This window comes from Perna viridis, chromosome 12 (genome assembly GCF_037379345.1).
Source record: "Perna viridis isolate PV_CMFRI_1.1 ecotype Kerala chromosome 12, ASM3737934v1, whole genome shotgun sequence".
NCBI classification, from domain to species: domain Eukaryota; kingdom Metazoa; phylum Mollusca; class Bivalvia; order Mytilida; family Mytilidae; genus Perna; species Perna viridis.
Genome location: NC_142456.1, coordinates 8,629,693 through 8,657,358, shown reverse-complemented (window position 1 = coordinate 8,657,358; position 27,666 = coordinate 8,629,693). Strand labels below are relative to the sequence as shown.

The window sequence follows — 27,666 nt, the reverse complement described above, 5'->3', positions numbered from 1 at the left end:
AGCAAATGAGCAACTCGGTCTCCACTTAAAACTGGGAGCATGGACCAGGTGCACCGGTAGGGTAAGCGTCCACTGTTTTTCTAGAAACACCCGCCGAGTTGCTCATAAAAAGTCAAGTCTGAGGTAGACAAACGAGGAAAGGAAAACTATGACCCGTTGAATAAACCAGTTTTTATGGTGCAGATGGATACGCCATAACGATCCACGAGTTCATGATGACGACCTTAAAATTTCTGTAGTGATGACTTCAATCTTGTAGCCACATAACCCTGTTCCAGAAGCCTATTTGCTAGAGTTCTAGCGTGATACAAAAAGTCTGCGTAGTTTCAGCAAGCTCTGGCATAACGTATGAGTTGTGATATGAACACTCCATACGCAGGTGCTGAAGGGATATTGCCACAGATGAAAAGGAAGTTGACAATTTTGAATGAAAAGTCATCACGTTTGTCGTAAAGTTTGGTCAATAGTTTTTCCTTTACCATCGATTTCTAAGTGTAGGTCAAGATATGAGGCTGACTTCACAGTGTCTGTAGTATCCTTTATCTCAAGTTCTTTGGTGTAGATTCAATGTATCAAATCCCCGAAATTAGGATTGTTTAAAGATAATACGTCATCTATATAGTGGAAACTGAGATTAAAGGATCTAGCTAAAAGATAAAATAGTGTTAAATTTAAGTAAAAAGAAATCTAAATTTGTATGAATTTTTACATTTTGTTGAATGCTGATATACTTTACATGTGCAGAACTATAACTTTTAGTATTTATTCCAGTTTTTAAAATTGTTATTAGACACCAATATAGTGTTAGGCTGTAAAAGATGTTTTATTAGTATGAAACAAAACATTGATTCAACATTGAATTTTCTGGTATATTGGTACAATGTACTTAATTCAACATAGAATTTTTTTGGCATACTGGTAATAATTTCCCAATTTTCACAAAGCACAATAACCTATTTTTAGACCATGTTTTTTTTTACAATCCAATTGAAATTGAAAAATCACTTGACATACACTGCAAAAGTCAGTCTCCTTGAAATAAGCATGTTTACCAATTGGATTTGTGAAGAGCATGATAATTAAGTCCATGGTTTTTGTTAACTGTTTGATTGCTTGTGGAAATATTTCATACATTTCAGGGCCAGAAAACGGGATCAATATAACAGACCTGACTTGAACCTTTTGTCAGATTCTTAATTTTTTAAATATTTGTGATCAGAAATCTTGAATCATACCCTGGAAAATTCAATTAGTTTCTGTGTGTGTCATATTCTCTTGGTTGTTTTATCTGCTTATCGGACAGCTAGATATTTTAATATTTTGATGGACAATTTGATATGAACAAGTGATCTAATAAATTTGCTTTTGTGATTGGTTGTTGTGCCATTGTCTCACATTATAACTCTGATTGGTCTGGTGATACAGCGTGCTAAATGTTCCATCTGTCTATAACCCAGATTGGTCTGGTGATACAGCGTGCTAAATGTTCCATCTGTCTATAACCCTGATTGGTCTGGTGATACATCGTGCTAAATGCCCCATCTGTCTATAACCCTGATTGGTCTGCTGATACATCGTGCTAAATGTTCCATCTGTCTATAACTCTGATTGGTCTGGTGATACATCGTGCTAAATGTTCCATCTGTCTATAACCCAGATTGGTCTGGTGATACAGCGTGCGAAATGTTCCATCTGTCTATAACCCTGATTGGTCTGGTGATACATAGTGCTAAATGTTCCATCTGTCTATAACTCTGATTGGTCTGGTGATACATCATGCTAAATGTTCCATCTGTCTATAACCCTGATTGGTCTGGTGATACATCATGCTAAATGTTCCATCTGTCTATAACCCTGATTGGTCTGGTGATACATCGTGCTAAATGTTCCATCAGTCTATAACTCTGATTGGTCTGGTGATACATCGTGCTAAATGTTCCATCCGTCTATAACCCTGATTGGTCTGGTGATACATTGTGCTAAATGTTCCATCAGTCTATAACTCTGATTGGTCTGGTTATACATCATGGTAAATGTTCCATCTGTCTACAACTCTGATTGTTCTGGTGATACATCATGCTAAATGTTCCATCTTATTTTGCACCTCATTCCGATGAGGGTTCTCCTGATAGAGGAAGAACATATAGTCTAGCATAGATAAATGGAAAACGCCTTTCAAGTGGTTCTGAAGGAATCATAGAGAAACAAGTTGTGAAATCCAATCAATTTTTATGTCATTATTTTTTTGGAGTTAAGCTGGCTCATTTCTCCATAATGATTGAAATTTTGAATTCAATTAAATTTTAAGTTTCTCAGTTTTTAATCACCGATAAAAAGTATATTAATTAAAATGTAGACTTTCTTCCTAAATGTCAGTTACTGTGTTTTTATTCAGGTTAAACACATCTTAACCTAAAAACGAAGATCTATAAATGATTAAAAATAAAAAGTTCAACAGCCCTCAATATTTTTGTTTTGTACTGGAGCATCTTAAAAGGAGTTGGTGGTACATTTTGATACATTTTATATATTTATTTGCAAAGAAAGAAACATTAAAAATCAATGTTAGAAAAATTCATCAAAAGCATGATGTAGAATGTGTATAGACATCCATGTAAATCCTCAGGTTGCAGGATTTTGCCCCATTCATCTATTGCTTCTAGACAGCCTGCCAATAGGGTTTACGTCACTCAAAACAGATTAGTGGAAAGCATGATAGGAGCAGAGCCCTTTACATAAATTGTATCGGTTACCTGTATGGAAACATTTGATTCTCTTTTTTTTTTTGTATTTCAGTTTTTATTAGCTCACCTGGCCATCACTTGACGTCCGTCATCATCATTGTCCATTGACAATTTTTCAAAAATCTTCTCCTCTGTAACAACTGTGATGAATTATATGAAACTTTGCACAGATGTTCCTTGGGGTATCTTGCATAAAAGGTGTGTTTAGATTTTTTGATCAGTGAAAAAATATGGCTGATGTTACTTAAAATAGAACATATGGGTCAGACTGTAGTTTTTCACAGATTTCTCCATAACCATTAGGTTGAGCCAAATTCTGACTGGGTAAAAGTGTTTAGCATGATGAGATCTATGTGGTGGTCAAATTTTCATTTTGATCTGTGAAGCCATTTAGGAGTTATTGCTCTTTTTCAACATTTTTTTTGCTATTTTGAATGTTATTTCTTTCAAAAATCTTCTCCTCAGACACTAATTGACCAATTGGAACCAAACGTGGTATGAATGTCTTTGGGGTATCTTGCACAAAAGTTATGGTCAGATTTTTTATCCATAAAAAAATGGCTGCCCTTACTAAAAATAGAACATAGGGGTCAGACTGTAGATTTTCGATTATTTATCTCCAAAACCATTCAGATTCAAATTCTGACATAGGATATATACATGAGATCTATCTGTGGTCAAATTTTCATTTTAATCTGTTAAGCCATGTAATGATCCTTATAATAAGTTCTACCAAAGTTTTCTTGAGTAAAAATTATTAGACAACTTCTTGTTGAATTTATTGCCATTGAAAGACGAAATTTAATCAGGGGAGCAATTCAGGCTCTTGGGAGCCTCTTGTTTAAATTCTAATGCATGTTCATATTTTTTATTGAACCTGTTATAAGATTTGTAATACATGATGAAGTTCTGATAACAGTAAGCAAAACAAATTTAACCTTTGACCTTAGAAGCACTGAGAGTCTGATTTTAGTCATGACAGGAAGTTATCCTGTAATACAGAGTAAGGATTTGTACTTATTTTGTACCTTTAACTGAAAAAATGTTTATTAGTTCATAGCTCACATCTTAAAGTTTCATTACACAATGAAGAAAAATGAATCAGAATACTGTAAACCAAGAAATTTTCGCGTGATATAAACTTTCGCGGTTTTCGCAAGGCTTTGAAAATTGCGAAAGTTTATAACCGTCGGGGCATCCGAGAGGCCATGTGATCTACTGCCATTAGTATGTGTCCATTTTCCGTCGTTAAGCCAAATTTTTCAGGGGGAACAATTGATCAGCATGGTGGAACAGACCTATGCCAAAAGTTTCATAAAGATCTGTTGCTTAATGTTGGAGTTATTGCCCTTGAAGAGTAAAAAAATGACTAGGAGAGATTTATGTTATAATATGAAAACCTTGTAAATAACTAAGATGTTCTGTATTGATTAAATGATTCTTGTGACAATAGTATGGTATGGTCAAGAGTCCAGCTTTAAACAGCTATAAAGACTATTTTTGACCATGTGAGTGATTCAGGCTATCTAGAGCCTCTAGTTTATTTCATTTCTTTTGAAATATACATATGTTTTAAATCCATAGTCACATCAGTTTCAGAGAAGAAACATTGTTTTAGTCATCAAGAAATGAAAGATTTGTGTTATAGTATCTCAATACTAGAAACTAACGTGAAAAAAATCCTGAGTTTGAAATTCCCGCCCCATTTTTTTTATTTTTGTCATTTTTTTAGGGGCAGAAGGGAAAGAGAAACTACCAGTTAATTCTATTTGGCCTAACTGATGTATGCTTTTTGTCACAAATGAATCATTTAAATTGAAGCTTGAAATGTTTTAAGCCCGCAAACATTTAGGAATAAACCAACTACATTTATTGTACATGGACCAGACTATAGTAATAAATGAATATTCTGGTATTTCAAATTTTACATAGCCTATAATTTTTCATTGCAGGTTTAGTCCATAAAATCATTAATCATTATGAAGACTTTGGAGTAACTGATAGTATCTGTTTCCATGGCAACATGATGGTGTCTTCTGCTTACAGTATAGATAATGGGATTGGATATGTTAATGGTAAGATCTAACCTCACTCAATGAAAATATACTGAACTTCATTTGTAAATTGTAATACTTCAAGAGACTAGGCACTTTAATGTGAGTCACTTAAAGGGGTGTTGCATATTTCTTTCAAGTCAAATTTTCTTTCCAATACTATAACTGTTTTAAAAGAAACTACATTGTCAATCCAGTCCATGCATCCAGTTCTTAGTTGAATATTAATTTACTATAGATTTCTATGTGTTTCATTTCTGATTTCAAATACCCTCCATTTGAAGATGCATTATGGGACTTTATCCAGGTCTATTTATTTGTCCTCCTGTTTCACAGTCCCTCAATAATGGTTTGCGAGTTTCAAATATTTGTTTCATACATTTTTTGTCTAAATGGTATGCTTCCTTTTATTTTCATTATCTTCTGACATTCTAAAAATGTGAAATGGTGTGTTCTGTAGTAGTTTATTGTTTGATATTTCATGTTTATGTTCCTTTACTTTGTCGTTGTTGCTTCCTCTTTTTACAAATGCTGCTGCTGGTAAATTTTGCAGAACACTGAGGATTAGTGACATAAAAAGAGACTGCACTGTTACTCTTGAAAGAACTTGTTTTATTGTTTCTTTAATCTGTTGGTGCCAAAGCTAGGGCATACCATATTACTTGTTACGTGAATGATTTCTCATTGAAGTCAATGATGTCAATTAAACAATATGAAGAAAACTTTAAGGCATTTTGCAAAACAACTTGAAGGGAAAGAGGGTATACATTATGAAATTTGTTTTTATAAAAAAAACTTCCATTTCTGAGACTATACAGAGAAATTCATAAAATCGGACTAAAACTAAAACAAAATCCCCAACTTGGTTTATATATTTCTGAAAAGACCTTCTAAAACAAACAGAAGATTTTCATCCTTAAAAAATGTTTTTTTGATCTTTTACCCATGTAGTACGATATGCATCCGATGATACTTATGTTACAACATTAAATGAGGATGAGAGTGGCAGAATTCTATCAGTATGTAGTACAGAGCTCGGTGGTAGTGAGATCGTCATCACAGCTGGGATGAAGCTTAAAGTCTGGATGCTGCAATCTAACAACAGGTAAGCCAAATCACAGTTACTGTAAACCCAACACATTTTCACATTTACATCTTTTGGTGTTTCATGATGTAGATTCAACTTCACTACTATTTGATTTCAAGACAAACATATATATAGGCTGTTAGTTTCCAAGTTTGACCAAAAAAGACTAAAATCATCCCTAATAAATTAACTTATATACATTGTACAATTGTACAATATCACTCAACAAAATGCTGAAAATGATGTTTCTTGTTCAAAATTTTACTTTTTATATTTATGTTTATGGCAAGATTTTGTACATTATTTTTATTATTCCAAACTTACAATTTAAAAAAAATCTCATATTTTCACAACAAAGGAGGATAGGGATGCTTTTAAAAGACAAACACTATCACAGCTTCTAAAATTAATAAAAATCATGTGAACATAGTCTCAGAGGGGGTTGTCCGTTCTTAGCTGTGCAGGGCACAGAGGTTTTAATTAGTGGTGGTCTGAGCTCCAGATCCGTTACCCTAAATTTCTGACCTAGGATCTTTAATATTTCATTTACCTTGATCCTGGATCTTCAACTCTTTATTGAGGATTATGATTTTCCTCAAGATGAACATTGATTTGAAACTCAGGAAAATCAAGGAACTTCCATTCATTAGTGTAAATTTGGTGACCTGTGGGTACTTAAATCATTCCATTGGGGGGGTTGAGATTTAATGCATCACTCCTGATCCATTGCAATTCTTAATTTTTTTTCAAATCAAAATACAGTCAAATCTTTCTCAAGATTCTTTCTAATGGAAAGCAAAATCATGGTCTTTAATTACAGCAGGCCTTCAAGAGACCCTTATATTTTTTAAATTTCCAGTAAAACTATATATTTGACAACCCCTATAATGACAATCCCAATATTTTTGTCATAGAATGGCATTTTCATATAAATTTCAAAAATTTTGTTGAAAATTAATTTCCATTTTTATGTGCTTACTGTGTTTGCTTAAAACTGTTTCTGTTTTCAATCACCTTAGTATATTAATCCCCCTAGATTTAAGTGTGTTATGGTTATCTTAAAGAGTGAAAACTAGCTTCTTTGTATGTTGTTACTTGGTAAGCAATGATTTGGTTCTGTTAAAAAAAGGGTATGCAGAATTCACCAAGTGGGCGAAACAAATTGTTATTGTCCTGTCCATCTCTGTTTGTCTGTCTTTCTCATTTTTATAACTTTTAGGGAACTTAACTGCACTGAATTTCAGGTAGTAAAAGAGGTATATGAATTTGTGCATAGTACCAATACTAGAATTTTTTATCTGCTGAATTATGGAACAAAGCACTTTTGTCATTTTGAAGTCAGAAATAGTGCAAAATATTCAACTGAGGTAGGTTATCCTCTGAACTCCTCCGAAACTACTCAATTAAATCTCATGAAACTTTGTGGGTATTACAGTATGGAAAAGTAACTGTTGACTTTTGCAGGAAGATACCTTAGGTTTGTCCATCCGTCAGTCAGTCTGTCAAATCAGTGTTCCTCACTTGTTTTTGTCATGCTTGCAGATATACCATTCATATTTTATACATTGCTTAACCATGAAAAGTTACAGAACAAGTTTGAATTGTGTTATGCTCCATTGTTATTTTTATAAGTTATGGCCCTTGGACTTAGCTTTCTACCACGCAGACTTTTTGTATCGTGCTAGAACTCTAACAAATAGGCTTCTGGAACAGGGTTATGTTACTACAAGATTAAAGTCATCACTACAGAAATTTTATGGTCATCATCATGAACTCGTTGATCGTTATGGTGTATCCATCAGCACCATGAAAACTGATTTATTCAACGGGTCATAGTTTTCCTTTCCTTTTTTGTCTACCCCGACTTGACTTTTTATGAGCAACTTGGCGGGTGTATCTAGAAAAGCAGAGGATGCTTACCCTACCGGTGCACCTGGTCCATGCTCCCAGTTTTCAGTGGAGTCCGAGTTGCTCATTTACTTTTGTTACTTTGTATGTATGATTTTAGTTATTTTATGTTCTTTGTTGTGTATGTCTGTTTTCCATGTCTGGTCTTTGTCCCTGGATTAAATTCTTTTGATTACCGCTATAACCTTGGTTCCCTTGATTACTTTAATATACATGGATTGTGTAAGAATTTGGCTCAGAGTTATTGTTCTTGGTTTGGTTGATTTATAGGGGATTATAAATGTATGGTTTTCTAATTAACAGAAATCACCATTTCTTATCTAGGGACAAAGACCAGACACGGAAAACAGACCCACACATGACAAAGAACATAAAGTAAAATTCATACATACAAAGTAACAAAAGCAAATGAGCAACTCGGACTCCACTAAAAACTGGGAGCATGGACCAGGTGCACCGGTAGGGTAAGCGTCCTATGCTTTTCTAGAATCACCCGCCGAGTTGCTCATAAAAAAAGTCAAGTCTGGGGTAGACAAACGAGGAACAACAGCATGGCAAACTAAGTAAAGAATAAGAATCAAAGTGCTGAGGCACTGGGTCAAGGAAGACCTCAAAGTAATCATAAATATTCATGTAACTAAATTGTAAGCTAAATAAAACGATCAAAACTTAGTCCTTTTAAAGAATAACCATTTGTTTTAATGCATTGTATATTTATACAGTCTGTTTATCAATAAATATTTTTGGGTATTCTTTTGTATTATTGCTTTTGGTATTCCTGGCTGTACACATACGTTGATGTCCTCAAATTTCCTAATACTTAAATTGGCATTTCTTACAAAATATGAATTCCACTGAGAATCACTGACTATCAATATTCGATGAATTTTCAAAGTAAGATTGGACCCACACCTTGAAATTTCGATTTGGAGATGCATGAAGTAGAAATGAATCCTGCAGACTGTAGGAAGTTGAACAAAGGCCCAATCTCAAGGGAGAAATGAGCAAAAAGCTTTTCCTTGCTTGTGCTCACTTTGATGTAGAATTTTTTGTAATAAATTAAGAGTTAAATTTGTCCTTGTCATTGTTGTCTAGATTAGGCTATGGTATGTACAATAAATGATTACATTTCTCTAGAAATTTTTCAGTTCAAACAAGGATAAAAACTCTTGTTGTAAAAATTACTATGTAGTTTAAAGATTATTAAACTAAAAACATCTTTGTAACTCATAGATTTGAGCAATTTAAGATTCCAATTAAGTTGGAAAGTCAATGGTATAGAAATATGGTGAATACAGGGAATATGATGTCTTAACCACACACTTTGAGTATAAATCCATCTTTTTCTCTCAAGTTACTAGTGAACCCATACCTCATGAGTACCACTTTTTTATGATGAATCACTATTTGCTGAGTGTTTTATACCAGTCTACCTTCAATAATGTATGTGCATTTCTTTCATTGCATGATTGTTTCACAAATATGTGTAAGATTACAATTCAAGTAACTCTTATGTTGTGCAAATATATAAGTTCTAATGTTTTTTTTTATAGACATTTACAGCTGTTTCATGTTACACATACATGTACCAGACTTGAGAATTATGAACTTTGTTTCTTGCTTCAAGAGTGTCCCAGCACAGAAATGGTCTGTTTTACTTTTGCTTTCTTCTCACTTCATCTAGTGAAACTTCTAAGTGATAACCACTGAAAAGAAATCAAGGAAAAAAATCATAACAGTATCTGATATATGCAAAATGTTACAATGTAAATTCATGAAAATATACATGTATTTTAACCATATGATTGATTGCTACATGTATGTATAATTTCATGCAAATCAGGCAAAAATAAAGGTTGGGTGGTTATAACAGTACCAGGTTTTTACTGGTTTTTAGACCACCTGGTCAATATTGAATTTCCCAAAGTGATCAATACTGGTCGATTGAAAATTTGCAAACGATATTTTTGTCATTATTCATAGTTTGTCCTACATTAAAAATGTTAATATAGTATATATCTACTATATTTCAGTGTTCTAAGGTTTTATTCTTTTAATATCTCTATCAGCTGTATTAATTAAGATAAAAAAACATTTCTTTCTCCAAAATAATTCAAATTTATCTGAGATAACATAACAAACTTTACAAAAATGTGCAATGTATTTCATTAGCACATCTTTGTTTCAATAACTATTAATAACAAGTAACATACATGTAAGTAAGAGTAGAACAGGTCACTTTTCACCTGTTAAAACAACATCCCCTCATAAACAGATAGATCATAAAAAGTGGTTTGAAGTGATGAGTTTAAAAGTCATTTCATTTACCAGACAAAAACCTTCTAAATACAGAAAATAGAAAGCTTGCTAAGGATATTGCTTTAGGGCTTCTTCCATGTATGATTTTAGCTACCTGCTGATTTATAATGATGGTTGGACCCCCCATTTCAAAATTTCTGGATCAATCCCTGAATGTTGATTTATCTATGAGCAATTAATGTCACATTGTAAAGTAGAAAACAAATTAGATACATGTATTACTATACATGTATTACAAATATCATAATTTCATGTATGAAATCTTCAATTGATACTGTGCTGCATATGCCAGTAACCATAGTTAGAGTGCATGCATATGTATTTTTGTAGTTTTCAGTGTAAATTTCTTGTTCACAGACATACAAATGTAATTGCAAATTTTGCTAAGAAATATGACTACACTGTTCTACACGCAATAAAAAAAGTAAACCTATCACCAGTTTTGAAAATTTTAAATAACTGTGTACATACAAAGTATGAGAAAAAATAATGTATACCTTCAACGCTTACTTAGTACATTGTACATGTAAGAATGTCCATGAAAATCAGCTCTTATAAAAGTCTCGTTTTCGTAGCCTTGATATCCAACACATTTTCAATGCACTTTCATGGCCACAGAATTTCTAACATAGCTGTGTCTTTCTTGTGTCATGAAAATGTTGTTTCTCACTTTATGATCTGCATTCTAAATAAATGTATCTGGTATATCTTGACAATGTACTAAAAAGAACCATATTGATAATCAGTTATGACTTACATGGATATAATACACATGTACATGATATGACTATTTCTTTAAATTCCATACTGAATAGTGCATGCCAAAATCTGTATCACATGCAGTATCAACAGGAGACTTCTATATCAACTCAAGGGCCACTGGGCCAAGGGTTGATTATGCGTATCAAACAGATTTTTGCATGTCATGTTCATTCTTTCTTATATTTTATCTATACAATATTGTACTTCAATTGTGTTCTGTGCCATGTGTGATATATATGATATGCAATATATATGTCTAGGGGTATGATATAGGGTATGCCATATAGGTCTATGGGTGATTTAGAGAATGCGATATAAGTCCATGGGTGTGATATACAGTATGCGATATAGGTCTAAGCATGTGATATAAGATATGCAATATATGTCTGTGGGTGTGATATAGGGTATGCAATATAGGTCTAGAGGTGTGATATAAGGTATGCGATATAGGTCTATGGGTGTGATATAGGGTATGCAATATAGGTCTAGAGGTGTGATATATTATATGTTAATAAACATGTAATTTCATATTGGCCCTGTTATAGGTTTGAGGTCTGTCATATTGGTCCCAAGGCTTCGCCGAGAGCCAATACGTATGTCGAGGCCAGTATGATTGACTGAAACCTACATTTGTATAACAGGGCTAATATGAAATTACATATTTATTGACAATTTTATTAACCAACTCAATTAGATGTTTTGTAGAACAGTTGTTTTCGTGTTTACCAAGAAAATGTAGGTTTATTTGCATTTATAAGTCTTAAATATCCTTTTTGTATAAAATGGAAGATTTTTTTCATGTTTCTGCAGCTTTTAGTGATCAAAATTCATGAAATCCAATTCTAACTCAAAATTGCGGTATCAAAGGACTGGAAGTTATGATGCCATATTGGTCCTGTTTTCATCTATATTGGCCCTGTATAGATGCCTGGTTTGAATTCATAGCAGTGGTCAGTTTTTGACATATTTTGGGTAGCTGGTTAGTAAAGGGTACTTGAAATGGTTGTAGGGGTGTGAAATAGGGTATGCCATATAGGTCTATGGGTGTGATTTAGAGAATGCGATATAGGTCCTATAGGTTTAGGCGTGTGATATAAGGTATGTAATATATGTCTGTGGGTGTATTTATAGGGTACTTGAAATGGGTTTAGGGGTGTGATATACGGTATGCAATATTGGTCTAGGGGTGTACGATAGAAGTCTAGGGTTGTGATACACAGAAGGCAATAAAGGTCTTGGGATGCGATATAGAATGCAATATAGGTCAAGGGGTGTGATATAGAATGCAATATTGGTCTAGGGGTGTGATATGCAGTACGAGATATGTCTAGGAGTGTGATATATGGTATGTGATACAGGTCTAGAGGTGTGATATAAGGTCTATGGTTGGTGTGGAAGGACATTACTTTATTTCACTGGATACCCCTCCTTTTTGATAATTCAAGATTACCTACTGAATGTGATGAATATGCCACATGACCTCCTTTTATCTTTACCATTGAAACAGAGACATTTTTTATGTCTCTGCTTTGAAATCATAATAAATTAACAATTCTGTTCATTTTCTATTTTAAATACTTCTTTGTGTGCTACATGTATGTACATGTATGTTTACCATTTTATATTATTTATGTACATGTACATGTAGTAATTAACATATTTGTACACAGTGCTTGCATTTTATGTACAGAAGTTAAATTCCTGGGATCAAATTAATCACACATGAAATTTTCCAATAAAAAGAGGGTTGCCAACCCCATGCACCCTCCCCTGGATCTGCCACTTTAATCTATACTTACTACACAAAAAGGTTACATTGCAGCTCCGAAAGTCCATTATTAGAAGCTCCTGACATCTTCATCAAAAGAGTCAGATCGAGAGAAATAAATTGGCAAATCTCGATTGAGCTTTCCTCCCTGCAAATGTTCAGGTCAGTTTGACAAAATAATCCAGCTCTCTGTGTCAAAATAGTTAATTTTATATAATCATTGAAATCTTGCAGTTCTACATATATTAAATAGGCTTAATATCGTTACATGCCCATGTCGTACGTAAAGTAAACATCACATATTTGACATGGAGTATGATCGGCGGTGGAGCGATATCTTAATGTAAACTTTGCAAGGAGAAAAACCCGTGGAGTGTTATTTTGGTAGTTATATGTTGAAATGTCTACCTTGGTTATGTAATTTGGTTGCCAACGATCTCTATGTCAAGTTCAGTCTATAAATAGACTTCCTTGACAAAAAGTGAATTTGGTGGGTTTTTGACATGTGTGAATCACCACCTGTCAGATTTTTATAAAGGCTGCTAGTCAATACAACAACATAGTCATCATATATCAAATTAAGATGAAACTATTTCCAGTAATCATCAAATTAAGCCATTCATTGGAGACGAGACTTTCATGACAGAACATTTTTTAATAGGAAGTTATATTTTTTTTTCCTTGGTTGATAATAAGATCATTTCTATCATGTCTAAGTAGCTCTTCCCATCCTCACTCCGTGTCAGTCAGTTGCTTCCAATTACATGGGGTTACACAGTACAACAGTCATCAAATGAAAATAAAGTTTGTCCTTGTACATACAACAAAGGTTACAGAATTTTTCTTGTGACTGGCAGATCATTGTAAATATATTTAGAGCAGTCATATGATTTTGGAAGGACACTAGGATAAAAAATGAAGTAGAATTTTGGGCAGGTGGAAATTTTATGATGAACAAAAATGCCCATTAATTGATAGCACTGAGCATTTAATTCAATTAAGAAATATTTGAAAGTTACAAATTTCAAATAACAGAAACAGAAACAAAATGGAATAAAATAATAAATTCTATATAGCACAAAAATATATGATTCTATGTTGCACAAAAATATATGATTTGTAGCAAAAATTGATTTATGATCACTTAAAAGGTGTATCCCTGTCGTATGAAATAATTCTTCTTGTTTTTTTTTTTCTATGATTTTATTAATCAGGAGTTCTAAAGGAATTTCTGTTTATGATGGGAACTATAAAGGCAGACTTTAATATTGAACAGTCTACAAGGTACATGTAGTAGACCTGTACAACAATTTTGCAAATGACAACAAAACTTCCTATTTTTTGATGACTAACTAGTTTTCATTTTTTATTCAATGTCTTAGAAATGTAAGAGTTATTAACCTGAATAAGAAATGTTTAATAGTTTAAGATACGAACATGATCAAATGACATTTTTTTTCTAAATTGTCAGTGATTATGTGCATTTATTGACCTAGTGATATACTTTCCAGATACATGTATATCCTGTGTTGAAATTTTGTTTATCGAGATGTCATTTGTTCCCTCAAGTTATTGTCTGTATATGTCTATACAAGTCAATGACTTCTACCGATGTTTCAATATTAAAGATTATATCTTCTTGTAATATTAAATTAGTCACAAGCAAACCTGACAGCAAAGATGAGTGAGAAATACTTTAGGCTACTTTAATGTAGGTAGAGACATGATTTATAGACACGCGACTTCAATTGGAAGCGACCGATTGACGCTGAGCAATGATGCAGAGCAAACACCTTGTCTCTGTGGAAGGGGTCGGTAGTTGTTAGTTTTGTCCTCAATACTTTTTGTCCCTGAGGAAGGCTCATTTTCTTTAGTTTTTTTAACTTTAATATATATTTTATTTGTATATAGTTCCTTTTACATGGCTATTGTTCACTTATTCATTATTTCTAATGATGGGAAAGTGTTACACCCCCACTCAGAAGCAGGAGGTACAATGTATGACCTGATTATGCTATCCATCGTTCCCTAAGTCCAAAGTTGATAACAATTATCTCATACCTGTTTACAGGAGGCATGTCTCCAACAAAATCAATGACAAATTTTTAATGTCTTACATAAAAATGTAAGACTTGTATGAAAAATAGTAAATAATTTTTACCCCCCAAAAAATGGCTTTAAATAAAAATCTTTCTCATGAGAGTTTATAAATGGGGGGAATCTCCCTTTAAAGAGTAACAGGTATGTCTCAACTCCCACTGGACAAATTGATTTCATATATGGCTTAGTATTAATGAGCATATATTGTAAATACTTTTGGGTGCTACACAAATGGGGAAATACCTAATTACAACAACACCTGCAACTTCAAGTTAACACAACTTAACATTTGGAACCATCAGTGATAAAGATTTTAAATTAATGATGTAGATTTATCAATTGAAAGAAGTATTTAGAGTTGAACAATTTGACAAGTTTTTGTTTAACTTCATTATAGGCTTCTGCCTTGAAACAGTTAACATTTGGAAATGCTTCATGATTGGAATGATTTAAAAAAACAAGAACTATAAGACTTATAAGGTGTAACCTTTATGTAACATTTGTTCCTTTCATATAGTGAGTAACTGTAGGTTTACCAGTTATGACATTTGTGACCTTTGGACATATTTCTTTTGTTTTTTTTGTTTTGTTTTGTTTGTTTGTTTGTTTTTTTTTTTTTTTTGGGGGGGGGGGTATTTTTATTGTGGGGATAGAGCACTGTGAAATGACACCACTTCTTACAAAGAGTATTTTTTTCTAAACCTTGGAAATTAATTAAGACAGCTGTTTTTTTTGTTTTTGTTTTTGCTATTATTAATTGATTCAATAAACCATTTTTGACTGACTTAACCCCAGTTTTTAGCTTAACCTAATTATTACATCTTGTATATTGATTTTCTACTTTCAATTGAGGAAGTCTGTTGATAATGGAGTATGTCTAAATAGGATATTACCTTACTTTTGTGACACTTCATGTCTGGGATATGATGAGTGGTATATGTGTACTATATGTAGTACAATTCATATAGATTTATTATTCACCATAGACTATATATGGCTCATATTTATTGACCTGCAGATCTTCCTGATCAAATCTGTTCTGAATAGTTCAATTCTGACCTTGACTGATCTAGTTTGACCTTGAAATGGTCTACAAATGATTTCAAGATTTTTCATGAGCAAGTTTAAAATTTGGTACATCTTTGATGAAAAATGAATGTTGATAAAGTATAAGGAATCTGTTTTTGAAGGTCTAGGAGGTTTATTCACCCTCCCAAAGAAAATATCTATAAACCTATGTATTTTCCTTCTATAAAATCTGCTAAATATGATATGGGGTGGCAGAATAAATGTTGTCAGGACTGTATATGTACCTCAATAAAGAATGAAGTGTTGACATGTTACTGTGAAAGTACTTTAATTCCTGGATACCAATTTACCTGGATGAAGGAAAAAACACAAGTTTGTGGATTCTTGAATTCGTGGTTTTGAGGTTTTTAGTATACACATCAATTGAATTCTCCTTTTTGTTGGGTTCCAAATTTCGTCGTTTGGCCTACCCACGAAAACCATGAAAGTTGGTACCCCACAAATAATAGTACTTTCACAGTATATACAAATTTGCAAAGAGTAATCAAGGGAACTAAGGTTATAGTGGTAATCAAAAGAATGTAATCCAGGAACAAAGACCAGGCATGGAAAACAGATATACACAACAAAGAACATAAAGTTGCTAAAATCATACATACAAAGTAACAAAAGCAAATTAGCAACTTGGACTCCACTAAAAACTGGGAGAAATTGGTTTCTCATTGAATGATATGAAAGGAGTTATATGGAAAAAAAATTCTCTATGGTAACAATCAGTTCAATCTGTTTAAAATCAATCAGTTTAATATTACAGACCTGTGCAGGTCCAGGTGTCAAAAGAATAGGCCTGCAGCAGCGCTAAGATTGTTATAAAAGGTGACTAAATAGTGCTTAGAACCTTAGCTGGGGGCTAGGGCACTCTGCCAAACAGAGCAACTGGGTTGTGTGCCCGGAGTAGGAACCATAGGGCTCCACCACAGGAGGCTAAATTGCCCGACCCTACCCACCTCTCCCTATTTCCAGTGGCAATAAAAATTTGTAGACCCCATTATCCTTGTGTCCCATCCCATTTTTCATTTCAACATCATTTCATGTTCATTTTATCATTCACTTCATGTTCATTGCCTGAATATAGCTGAAATATTGCTGCTTGGGCATTAAACCCCAACAAACAAACAAACAAACAAACAGTTTAATATTACAAAGTACAAATAGAACAAAACATAACAGGGATGATAGCTTTCTAGCTTTAATGGGAGTAGGACTTACATTTTATTATTTTATTTGTCCCACTACAAACAGTAATATAATTGTACCCAACTAACAATTACTGAACAACCTAAAAACAACAAGCATTCATCAGGAACAGATCCAGGGGTCTTAGGAGAATAACCTCCCCCCTTATTGTGTTGAAATTTTTTTTAAAGGTAGATAATTTTCTCTGTAAAAAGTAACCAATATTAGCCTACAGACACCCCTTTTTCTGGAATCCCTTCTCTAGAGCTGCTACTGAAATCATCAGCAAAACAGTATGGAAACTTTCAGCATAACTGCCTAAGTTAGTTCATACATACCTCAATTACTACTGTCAATGAAACAGACTGTGACACTTAATTTTGTAAAAGCTTATTTGATGTTAGTAAATTTAAAACCAATTCAACAGATGTCTCATGACTTTACTATAATGGGATATTGAATTGTAAAATAAACAATAATTTTATTTTTATGATTAGTTTTGCATGACTTTCTAGTGCAGAAAAGGAACTAATAATAAATTATATGCGTGACATTCCGGGATAGCATCATGCTTGGCATGTGCTCTTGCGTCATTCACATGTAACTTAATTAACTCATTTTAGTTCAAGTACATTGAGTGCAGGATTGATCAATATCAGTTATGTGGACTGATTTTAACTAGTACATTCTTAAAAAGCTATGAGCTCTGCCAGTTTTTCATTGCAATAATTTTTTTACTAATTTGGTATTTGACAAAAAAGCATGCAAATTATCTTAAATATTATGTAACAGGTCTAAAAACTTATCAGAGCAAAACTAGCTATTTCTGCATTTTGCTTTCAGTCATGCATTTAATTTCCTGTTGACTTCCACAGGAATTAATTCAGTAAAAAAAGCCTTCCTTCATTTGTTTTGCCTTTCAATGCAAACCAAGGTTATAAGTTGTGCTCCTTGTGAGCATCATCAGTTTCTGTCATCAATGAGTTTTATGTATGAACCAAGTCATCATTTGCTACTTCCGAAACATAGAGCCATGTGACATTTTTGGCCATTTTCATGGATTGTGGACATGACATACGAAGTGGAAATGTGTTAATTATTTACTGTAGTAAGTTCCCCCTTCCTCCCCCATTACACCTCTGTTCTGAAATGCATTTTTTTTATAAAAAAAAAACAAAAAAAAAAAAAAAAACTGTGTCATTCTAACTTTGTTTGTCCTTCACTGAACTGAAAAATGATTATCATTTACAACTTTGCAGACATGATTATCTTCTTATTTTAAATGGGAATTACAATTTTAATTTATCAAAAGTTATAGAATTTTTGTCTGAACAGTGATTTTTCTTGATCTCCTTTAAATTTTTTCCCCTCAAGTTCCCACTTTTTTTTTAAAATTAGCAAATTGATGTCTAGTGTTTAGAAGACAGAAAAAAATGCACTGTGTTTTATGAACTTCTTGTTTTGTCATACACCCTCTAAGGAATATGCAGTGTATTTTATACCAGACTGTATAATTGTCCTTAACAATCAGGAAATGATATTTGACTTGATTTATAGATAATTTTCTCACATAAACTTTTGTATGATATGTCAATTTATGAAACTGTAATAAACAAGCAAAATTTATGATTAGGGAAATGCACTTTCTATTTTTAACTTTCTTCTTTTCTTTAAAAAAAAAACAACTTCAATATACCATAGATCTTAATCTGTTTTTTACAAGTCCCTTAAATTTCAAGTTATATAATAGTGCAAAACATAAAGCAAGAATTCATTTATTTTATTGAGCTATTGTGTGGTATTTACTTGTTTCTAAAGACATATGCAGTACTAAGAACAATGGATCTATAAATTACATGTATAACTTCTGAAAGTGCAAAGAACAATACTGTAGACAGTTCAGGCATGAACTTACGAAACTGATACTGCAAAATTAAGGAATATTGAAAATATATCAAAAGGTGGTAATAACTTTTAGTTTCGTTATATTTTTACATGTTAACTGCCCAATACCTAATATTGAAAGTTAAATACCATAAAACCAGGAATATTTGTGTGCAGTATCCATAAACATTTCCATTTTGTCAATCCAAATCTAAATGCAATTTATTTCTTAAAATATTAGGAAAAATCATGAAAATAAAAGTAATGTTGAAATTTGTAAAATCTAAAGAGTCTTAATTGAAAGCCAATGTTCATTTTTAGACGAATTTTCAATTTCCCCAGATTCAAAATACATTATACATGTAATTTCAAAAAGTGTCTGGTTTAGACAGGTTTTGTATATTCAAGGTATGGACTCTTGGACACAAAAATTGCTCTGCTGATCGTGTTGAGAACAACAATTAATAAAATAATAAATTATTGAGAATATTTTATAATAAATAGGGTGATATAATGGTTATGGTGAATACCCAAAATATAATTACATGTACTCATACCAAGAATGCTAAAAATTTAACTCATGTGCTCTTGTAAAATGAGGACATTCTTGGTGATCATATTTTGGTTTTTACTCCAATTAATTATATTATTCATATGTGTGTGCCTCGGATGAAGTTGGAAAAAAAAACATATGATTTGAATAATTGTTTATTAAAATCAGCTACTAATTAGTATCAACTACTGTAAAAGTACTTCAGTTCATGGATACCAATTTTCATGGATTAGGAAAGATACACAAGTTCGTGGATTCTTTAATTCATGGTTTTGAGGTTTTCAGTATACACTATAATAGGAATCTCCTTTTCATTGGGAACCAAATTTTTGGTCTGGTTCACCCATGAAAACCATGAAAATTGGAACCCCCATGAACAATAGTACTATCACACTTTGCCGTTGTGTACAGAATATTAGGCAATTGGTTTTTGTTACTGGCTTTATTACGGGTATCTGAGATCAAGCGCATTAGGCCCAACCTGAGATACCTGTGATTAACCCAGTATCAAAAACCATTTGCCAGATATTCTGTTTATCAGTAAATTATAGGTAACATTTTAATTTTTCGTTTTTTGTATGTTAAAAAAATACAAATATCAAAATTTTGACATTGAAAAAGAATACTTTCAAATGACCTGTTTTATCCCGATGAGCTAACTTCATTCAACTCTACTGTGACGTTAAATTTTTTCAGGCATGCCTGATTTAAAACTGACCTATTATTTTTTTTGTGTCAGGGCCAATACTCTGTGACGAGCATTATCAATCTGTGTACAACAATGGAAAATGTCACAAATTACTGATAAGTTTGTGGTCACTGACTTTATTTTTTGCAACCAAACTCTGAGAAAAGAAATGACATGTTGTTTATTTGTTTATGGAAGTCTATGAATAAATGAAATATCATTATAATACTTGGTATCATTTAAATTTGGAATAACTTTAGAATTTAGAAAATGAGCAAAATAAAATTGAAAATCTATTCTAAGAGGGTTAGTCATGCCATCATGAGAAAGTGGTTATTCTTGTATGATGACAAAAGCCAAGAAATTGTTCATGATGTCGTATTTACCCCTTTTCCCTTAGAAGAGATTTATTAATACACATATTTTTTGTATTTAAGTAGCACTCCAGCTAAGAATCATGCAGAATGTGATTTAAATGAATAATTACACATTTCATAGTATAGACCCATAAAACAACTTAATTACAAAAATAAAAATATGTAGCCTTTTTTAGGGTGTATCACATTTTTCAGATTTTGCATGATTCTTACAAAGACAGATACTTAATTTTTAGTACTCCACCAAACAAATGGCAAGTAATTATATGATGCTTTCTGAAAAGTTCCATGACCATCCTTCTGTATCCTAAATAGTCATTCCAAATTCAAATAAACCTTGTTAAGAAGTAGCTTATTGAATAAAAGCAATATTACTTTGATGTATAACTGTAAATGAATACTGAATTAACTGTAATTTTAAAAGATGGATCAATAGTTCATTAATTGTGGAAATGCATCATAAAAAATTTAGTACATTTCATTTAATTATAGTGGACACCAGTTTATCAATTTATTTTGAGTTATCTCTCTTTGGTCACATATTACATTTTCAGTTCAAATAGTTAACAATGGCTTGAATTGACAGAATTATAATTTGAAGGATATGTCAGCTGTACCAGACATTCTACTCAAATTTGTCAAAAGGGTCTGTCAACTGTGATAAATATGAACCATTCAATTTTTTCCTCTTCTTTTTTACAGCAATGTACTTAGACTTAATACTGTAAATTCATTTTTTAGATGTGAAATGACTTCATTTTACAGTATACACTCCTTGATGAACTAAATATAAATATTTTTCATCATGCCATACAGTAGAAAGCTAAATGTGATGCTTCAATGTTTTGTCAGTTTTTTTTGTTTGTTTGTTTTTTTTTTTTGCAATATTTACATATATACAGTTATCAAAAATACAATCCCCAATTGTACAAGGTATTAACAGTGAATTTGGAAAATATTGTAAACAGCTGGGAACACGTTGTTCAACTATTAAATTATAAGTCCGGAAAAGTCAACCAAATAATAAATAGGAGCTGGGCATTCCTCTATTTCAAGTACTTAATCCGCTGTTCTAAATATATTGTTTATTATGCTGTTATAAAGACGGTACAATATTTTACAAATAACATAAGTAACGCTCGATGTTACAAGAGCGGAGCACGATGGTAAGCTATCTAAAAATACAAAAAATGCAGATAATATAACACCCCACAAACTCCTCCCACAAATTATAAATAAAACATTAAAAATTCTAACTCTGACCAATGGCTAACTTTCTTAAGTTCAATGGAACCAGAATATTTACTTGTCAAAAGCAATTAATTAAATCAGTGTAATGTTCAATGGGGGATAGTGTCATAAAATGTTATCAAAATAAAACTATAGATCTTTAACCTGTGATGCTGGCATCAATCAACAGATGGTCGTGAGAAAGTCTGTGTATACAACTGTTAACATTAATCTGAATCCTGATCTAGCTAATTACCATTTACTAATTACTGACCCATAATTAACCTAATGCATAACAATATTCCATGCTCTTTAGTTTCAAAATTACTGTAAACTGTCGCAGTTTCTGGTATCAATCTAGTTGGGTTCAGTTTTGATTAACGATCGTTCCTGGTATCATATTAAAATGATCTTTGAAGATGATATTCATGACAGTTTAATTTTCATGTTACAGGCCTAACCACAAAAAAGCAAAAAGAAACTGGTGGGAATATTTTAGGTTTAGAGTAACTGCATATGATTCTAAAATATTTTTTGGATGATAACTGCCCCCCAATTAAAAGCTTTAAAAAGTTTTTGAAAATGAAAAAATAGTGTTACATACATTATTGAAGGTTACTTTAAATGTGTTATAGTATATATATATTTCCCACTTTTAGTAGGGGTGTAAATCCTTTCTTTATTCCATACTACCCATCTCTTATACACTGCTGAATAGAATTTAATGAAACTTTCACAGAATCTAATTACCTATTCCTATTGTGCACACACTGTAAAAGGCTATTTTGTATTTTGATCTATATTAGTTTGAAAGTAAAAATGTGTATATTATAAATTTTTGGAGTCAGAAGGTATCAAGTTAATGAGCAATGCTCAGATTTCTAGGTTTTTTATACTTTCATTCTTACATGCATTTTATTAAATGACTTTGGGAAGTCTTGCATATTAAACTGTATGAGTTTGTTGCTCTGGTTTTAACCTGATACAATCTGGTTATAACTGGAATTTTTTAATGTTGTTTAAGTAAATACATTGTGGTATAAAGGTTGAGGTAGTTATCTTTATTATTACAACATACTGAGATGTGATGCAGTGATTTTTTTTCCACATCTTCAGATCTGTTTTTTTTTTTTTTCATTGTCATTGAAGTTTTTGATAATGTCAACCAAACTGTGTCATGTGCTCATAAATCTCCATTGGGTAAACACTAACATTCACAGTAATGAAAATGATCATGGATGATTATGTCTTTTCACTCCAGGAGAGTTTCTCTTCTTCCTAATATTTTAGTCGCTTTGTCTTTTCTGTCTGTCGTTTGGTCTATCTTTCTTGTCTCGGTTTGTCTTGTCTGTCTGTCTTGTCTTGTCTGTCACTATATGTTATTTTTCTTTTTAATTATCAGATCAAACTCAGTTTTACACAATTACTTGGTACTTTACAATGATGTGGATAATTTTCATTTTTAGGGTCAAAGAAGAATGTTGGCAGACTGAATTGAAAGTGATCAGTATGTCCATCTGTTTGTTTTTCCATTACTTTTTGAAGTACAGTTTTCTCTGCAATTACCTATGACAGCAACTTGGCTTTATTCTGCTATGTCAAATAATTGGGTGTGATTTTATAATGAAGTGTTTTCAACTTTCTGTTCGACTTTTTATACCCCACCATATTATGTGATGCCTACCAAAAAAGTGGTGTCCACCTGTCTGTCTTCTAGGCAGTTTGCAGATGATAAATTGAGAACAGATCAATGAATAATCTTATAAAACTTTATTTGTTTAGTACCATAAAGTACAGATTAAGGTCAATTTTCAGCAAAATCCTAATGTTGTTTTCCAGATGGGCTATTTTCAGCATTTTTTCTATCCCTCTTTTTTCACCATTATGTTGCAGGGTATCATTTAATGGCTTTTCTTTTATACATTTTGACCATATTGTTTCTAGAATGGGAGTGATGGGTATGTATTAGTGAGATTTACCTATAGTTTGTCTATTTTTATTTGAAGGGTTATTCCAATTAAAAAATTGTTGGGATAAAGATGGGGGAGCTTATTTCTGCTTGTTAGACAATTCTGTTTGTAATTTCCATATTAATACTGTACCAGACAGTAATGTCTCAACCTGACATTAATAGACAAACTTAATGACATTGTTAATATTCTATAGTTGGATCCAAAGTTAGTCCATTAAGTGAGATTTGTCTGAAGACATTAATCATATGTATATACCAACAATGGCCATGATTTAATGTTAAGAGGGTGTTATATTAAGCTACATTAAATATTTCATGTGCTTACAGGTTTTGATACATACAAGCTTTGACCCATTTTTAATAATGCTGATTTTTAACTACTTAATGATATGTTAAACTGCACATTCACATTCCAACTCAATGATGATATGATATAACAATGTAAAAGTGGTATAGTACTTATAAGAAATAGGCACTGGATGAATGAAGGAACACATAAAAAATCAACACACAGGAACAAAAAGAACACATAAAAACACACAGGAACAGAAAGAACACATTAAAAAACAATGCACAGGAACAGAAAGAACACATAAAAACAACAAACAGGAACAGAAAGAACACAAAAACACACAGGAACAGAAAGGACACATAAAAACAACAAATAGGAACAGAAAGAACACAAAAACTCAGGAACAGAAAGAACACATAAAAAAACAACAAACAGGAACAAAAAGAACAAAAAAAGAACAACACATGGAAACAGAAAGAACCCATAAAAAAACAACACACAGGAACAAAAAGAACACAAAAAACACACAGGAACAGAAAGAACACATTAAAAAAACAATGCACAGGAACAGAAAGGACACATAAAACAACAAACAGGAACAGAAAGAACACATAAAAACAATGCACAGGAACAGAAAGAACAACACATGGAAACAGAAAGAGCACATAAAAAAACAACACACAGGAGCAGAAAGAACACATAAAAACCACACATGAACAGAAAGAACACATGAAAAACACACAGGAACAGGAAGAACACATAAAAAACAACATAAAGTGAAATTATCCCAATTAATTTCCATAGAGTGTTGTTGGAAGTTAAATATCCAAGGCATTGCAGGCCAATTTGTATTTAATCATAATTTTCCTATCAATTGGTTTTCAATATTAGGTTTTGTTAGAAATTTTCTTTAATTTGTTTGCCTGTTTCTTGAAAGACTTGTATTGAATGATATGTCTTGACCTTCAGTTTAAATAATGGCTTTGTATTCTATTCCTGTTCTGGCTAGGTTATATTTGTATTGTTAAACAAGACTATCAGGAAACAATGTCAGAGTATGTCAAGAATTTAGAATTTACATTTATCACTGAGACATGGATCACATGCTGGTAGTAGAACACTTTCAAGGAAAAATTGTTCTTTCTTGTAATTTAGAGGCAGATCTCCTGCATTAGTATGGTATATGTAGTTATGATCATGCAGACACAAATGTCTAACAATTAGGTATTTCCCATTATGAAAAGAAGACATTTTTCTCATGTTGGTGAGGGATTCTCTTCCTGGTAATTAAGACCATGACTTCGCTGTAGTAAAGATCATATAGACACCATTCTCTAACCACTATTTCTGGTTTGACTTTTCTACCCATTTTTCATACAGCTTGAATATGTACTCATTTTCAAACAGAGGGTATTATTTATGTCATATTATACATGTGATTTTTAAGGCCTTGTTAGCAATGGGTTTTAGGAAAACATTATTAATCAGACCAGACACCAATCCATTAGAATAGCGGGCTTAATCTGTACTTCTGTACGATAGGTCCAAAACTGAATTTCTATGAAAACGTGGTTGAAAAAAAAATTAAGAGTAGGTTAACAGGAAGTTGTAGCATTTACCTCATTGAAGTACCAGCTAAGCCTGCTAAGAAAATTAGTTCAAAAGGGTGTATCAAATAATGTAGAATTTTTGGATTTCTAGTTCAGAAGTTTGAGGCATTTTTCACACATGGTTTAAATCACGTATGGAATTGATGTGGGAATTTTTGATCCATAGAAGAACATGACTGCCCTTATTCCTCATATATCTCCAAAATCGTTAGGTTTAGCCAAATTCTTTCAATAGCTGAAATGATCCTTTTTGTAAGGACTACAAGTCTTCAGGGATAAAAGTGGTCAGACAACTCCTTGTAAGAGTTATTGCCCTATAATGGGGAAAAATGAGAGTTTTTTTCCACAGTTTCCAGGCGATATTTTGTCCCCGTGCAGGTCCGGGTGTTAAAAGAATAGGCCTGCAGCAGCGCTAAGCTTGTCGTATAAGGCGACTAAATAGTGCTCAGAAACCTAGCCGGGGGCTAGGCGCTCTGCCCACAGAGCAACTGGGATGTGTGCCCCAGGTGGTGGAATGGGGTACCCCTGGCATGTTACATGCTGGGGTTGTCAGGCTATAATACGGAAAACCTGACAGCAAAACATAGCGGTGCACCGTGTTGGGAAAGATGCCACGTTCCTCGCACGTTTAAAGAACCCTGCTGTGGTATTCGATAGGAGTAGGAACCTTTGCGCTCCGCCACAGGAGGCTAAATTGCCCGACCTTACCCATCCCCCCTTTTTCCAGTGGCAATCGAAGTTTGTCGACCCTATTGTCCTTGTGTCCCGTCCTTTTTTTTTTTCATTTCATGTTCATTTTATCATCCATTTCATGTTCATGGTCTGAATATAGCTGAAATATTGCTGTTCGGACGTTAAACCCCAACAAACAAACAAACAAACAAACAGGCGATATTTTGAAAACTATGATAGATAGAAAGATACATTCAATGCTGAAATGATCCTTATGATAAGTCCTATCAATGTCTTCTTGAGTTGAAATTGTTGGACAGCTTCTTGTTAAATTTATTGCCCTTGAAAGGCAAAATTTAACCAGGTGAGTGATTCAGGCTCCTGGGAGCCTCTTGTTATTGCTCATGGCTCCCTTTGGCTTTTTATGAATTTCTGGTTTTTAGTTTTTGAGTTATTGGACTTATTTCTTTAGAAAGTGTGGATTTCCCAGTTTTGGCATATACTGAAATTACTATGAAACAATAGATATGAAGTACCGGTATAATTATAGATTTTTAGACATTTCTGATTTCAATGACTTTGTAAACAACCTATCCCATGTCTATAGCAGATTGTATAACAAGATATTATTTTCACTCATTTACAATTTACCAGCAATAAAAACAGTTGGGATGATAATAGTTCATTCTATATTAAATCAAGTTTTTTTTGTTTTTGTTTTTCTGTTCTTTGAGAAACCAAGACAGTGTAAAGAATTTGACTTTAAATTTACAATGTTTAAAAAATGAGATTTTTTAAACAGGAAGTGTTAGGATACACAGTATAATAGTTGCCCGACTTTTTATAGAAATGTTGGTTGATTATATATTATCAGAACTTTAATCTAATCTATTGTGTTCTATTTGTGTTCTGGTTGGTTTATTTTTAGATCTTAAACCTGCCAATCTGTGGTGTAATCTCTCATAGAAGTAAATGTACTACCTTGTACTTATTAAGAAGAATGATTGTGGAATTCAGTTGATCAGAATTCTTGCCACTACAACTCAGTGACTAAACATCTTTTTTTTTCTGTACTAAGTTATTCTTTGTTTAATCCCCAGCAAATACCACAATTTAAACAACTTGATTTGTTTCAGTGAGAGCTAGCTAGATGATGCTGTGAAATGCCACTGATTTGTAAACAATGAAACAACTTTTCAATCCTCCTATATGTCTACCTTCCTCCTCCCCCCAAAAAATCATGAATTTGCCCCTGATTTCTAAATAAAAATGAATACTTCAAATTCTACTCTCCTTGGTGTTACCTTGTATTGTTATTTCTTCTATGATGCCCTCAGAAAGAGGGTTTTAGATTTAATAGCTGTCTGTCAGTGTGTATTTC

General features: G+C 32.6%; 1 protein-coding gene and 1 long non-coding RNA gene across 4 annotated transcripts in view; one reads left to right on the top strand and one right to left on the bottom strand.

Annotated features, from left to right (window-relative positions):
- Positions 1–27,666, top strand: part of LOC148601086 (uncharacterized) — an 83,563-nt gene that overhangs the window by 30,332 nt on the left and 25,565 nt on the right. The window contains exons 10-12 of one of the 2 annotated variants that reach the window (XM_088554355.1): positions 4,697–4,819; positions 5,750–5,903; positions 23,206–24,646. In XM_088554355.1, the coding sequence (XP_088410481.1) occupies positions 4,697–4,819; positions 5,750–5,903; positions 23,206–23,311 (383 nt within the window). In that variant the 3' untranslated portion in view covers positions 23,312–24,646. Of the gene's footprint in view, positions 1–4,696; positions 4,820–5,749; positions 5,904–23,205; positions 24,647–27,666 lie in introns of those variants that run through there. The other variant, XM_088554354.1, reaches the window with a different exon arrangement.
- Positions 8,470–17,456, bottom strand: LOC148601087 (uncharacterized). 2 transcript variants are annotated; one of them, XR_015916975.1, is made up of 3 exons: positions 17,346–17,456; positions 10,623–10,832; positions 8,470–9,499 (listed from the first exon to the last, which is right to left on the bottom strand). It is a non-coding gene; the product is annotated as an uncharacterized LOC148601087 (long non-coding RNA). The 2 variants fall into 2 exon arrangements; XR_015916974.1 differs by lacking the exon at positions 17,346–17,456 and adding an exon at positions 12,674–13,712.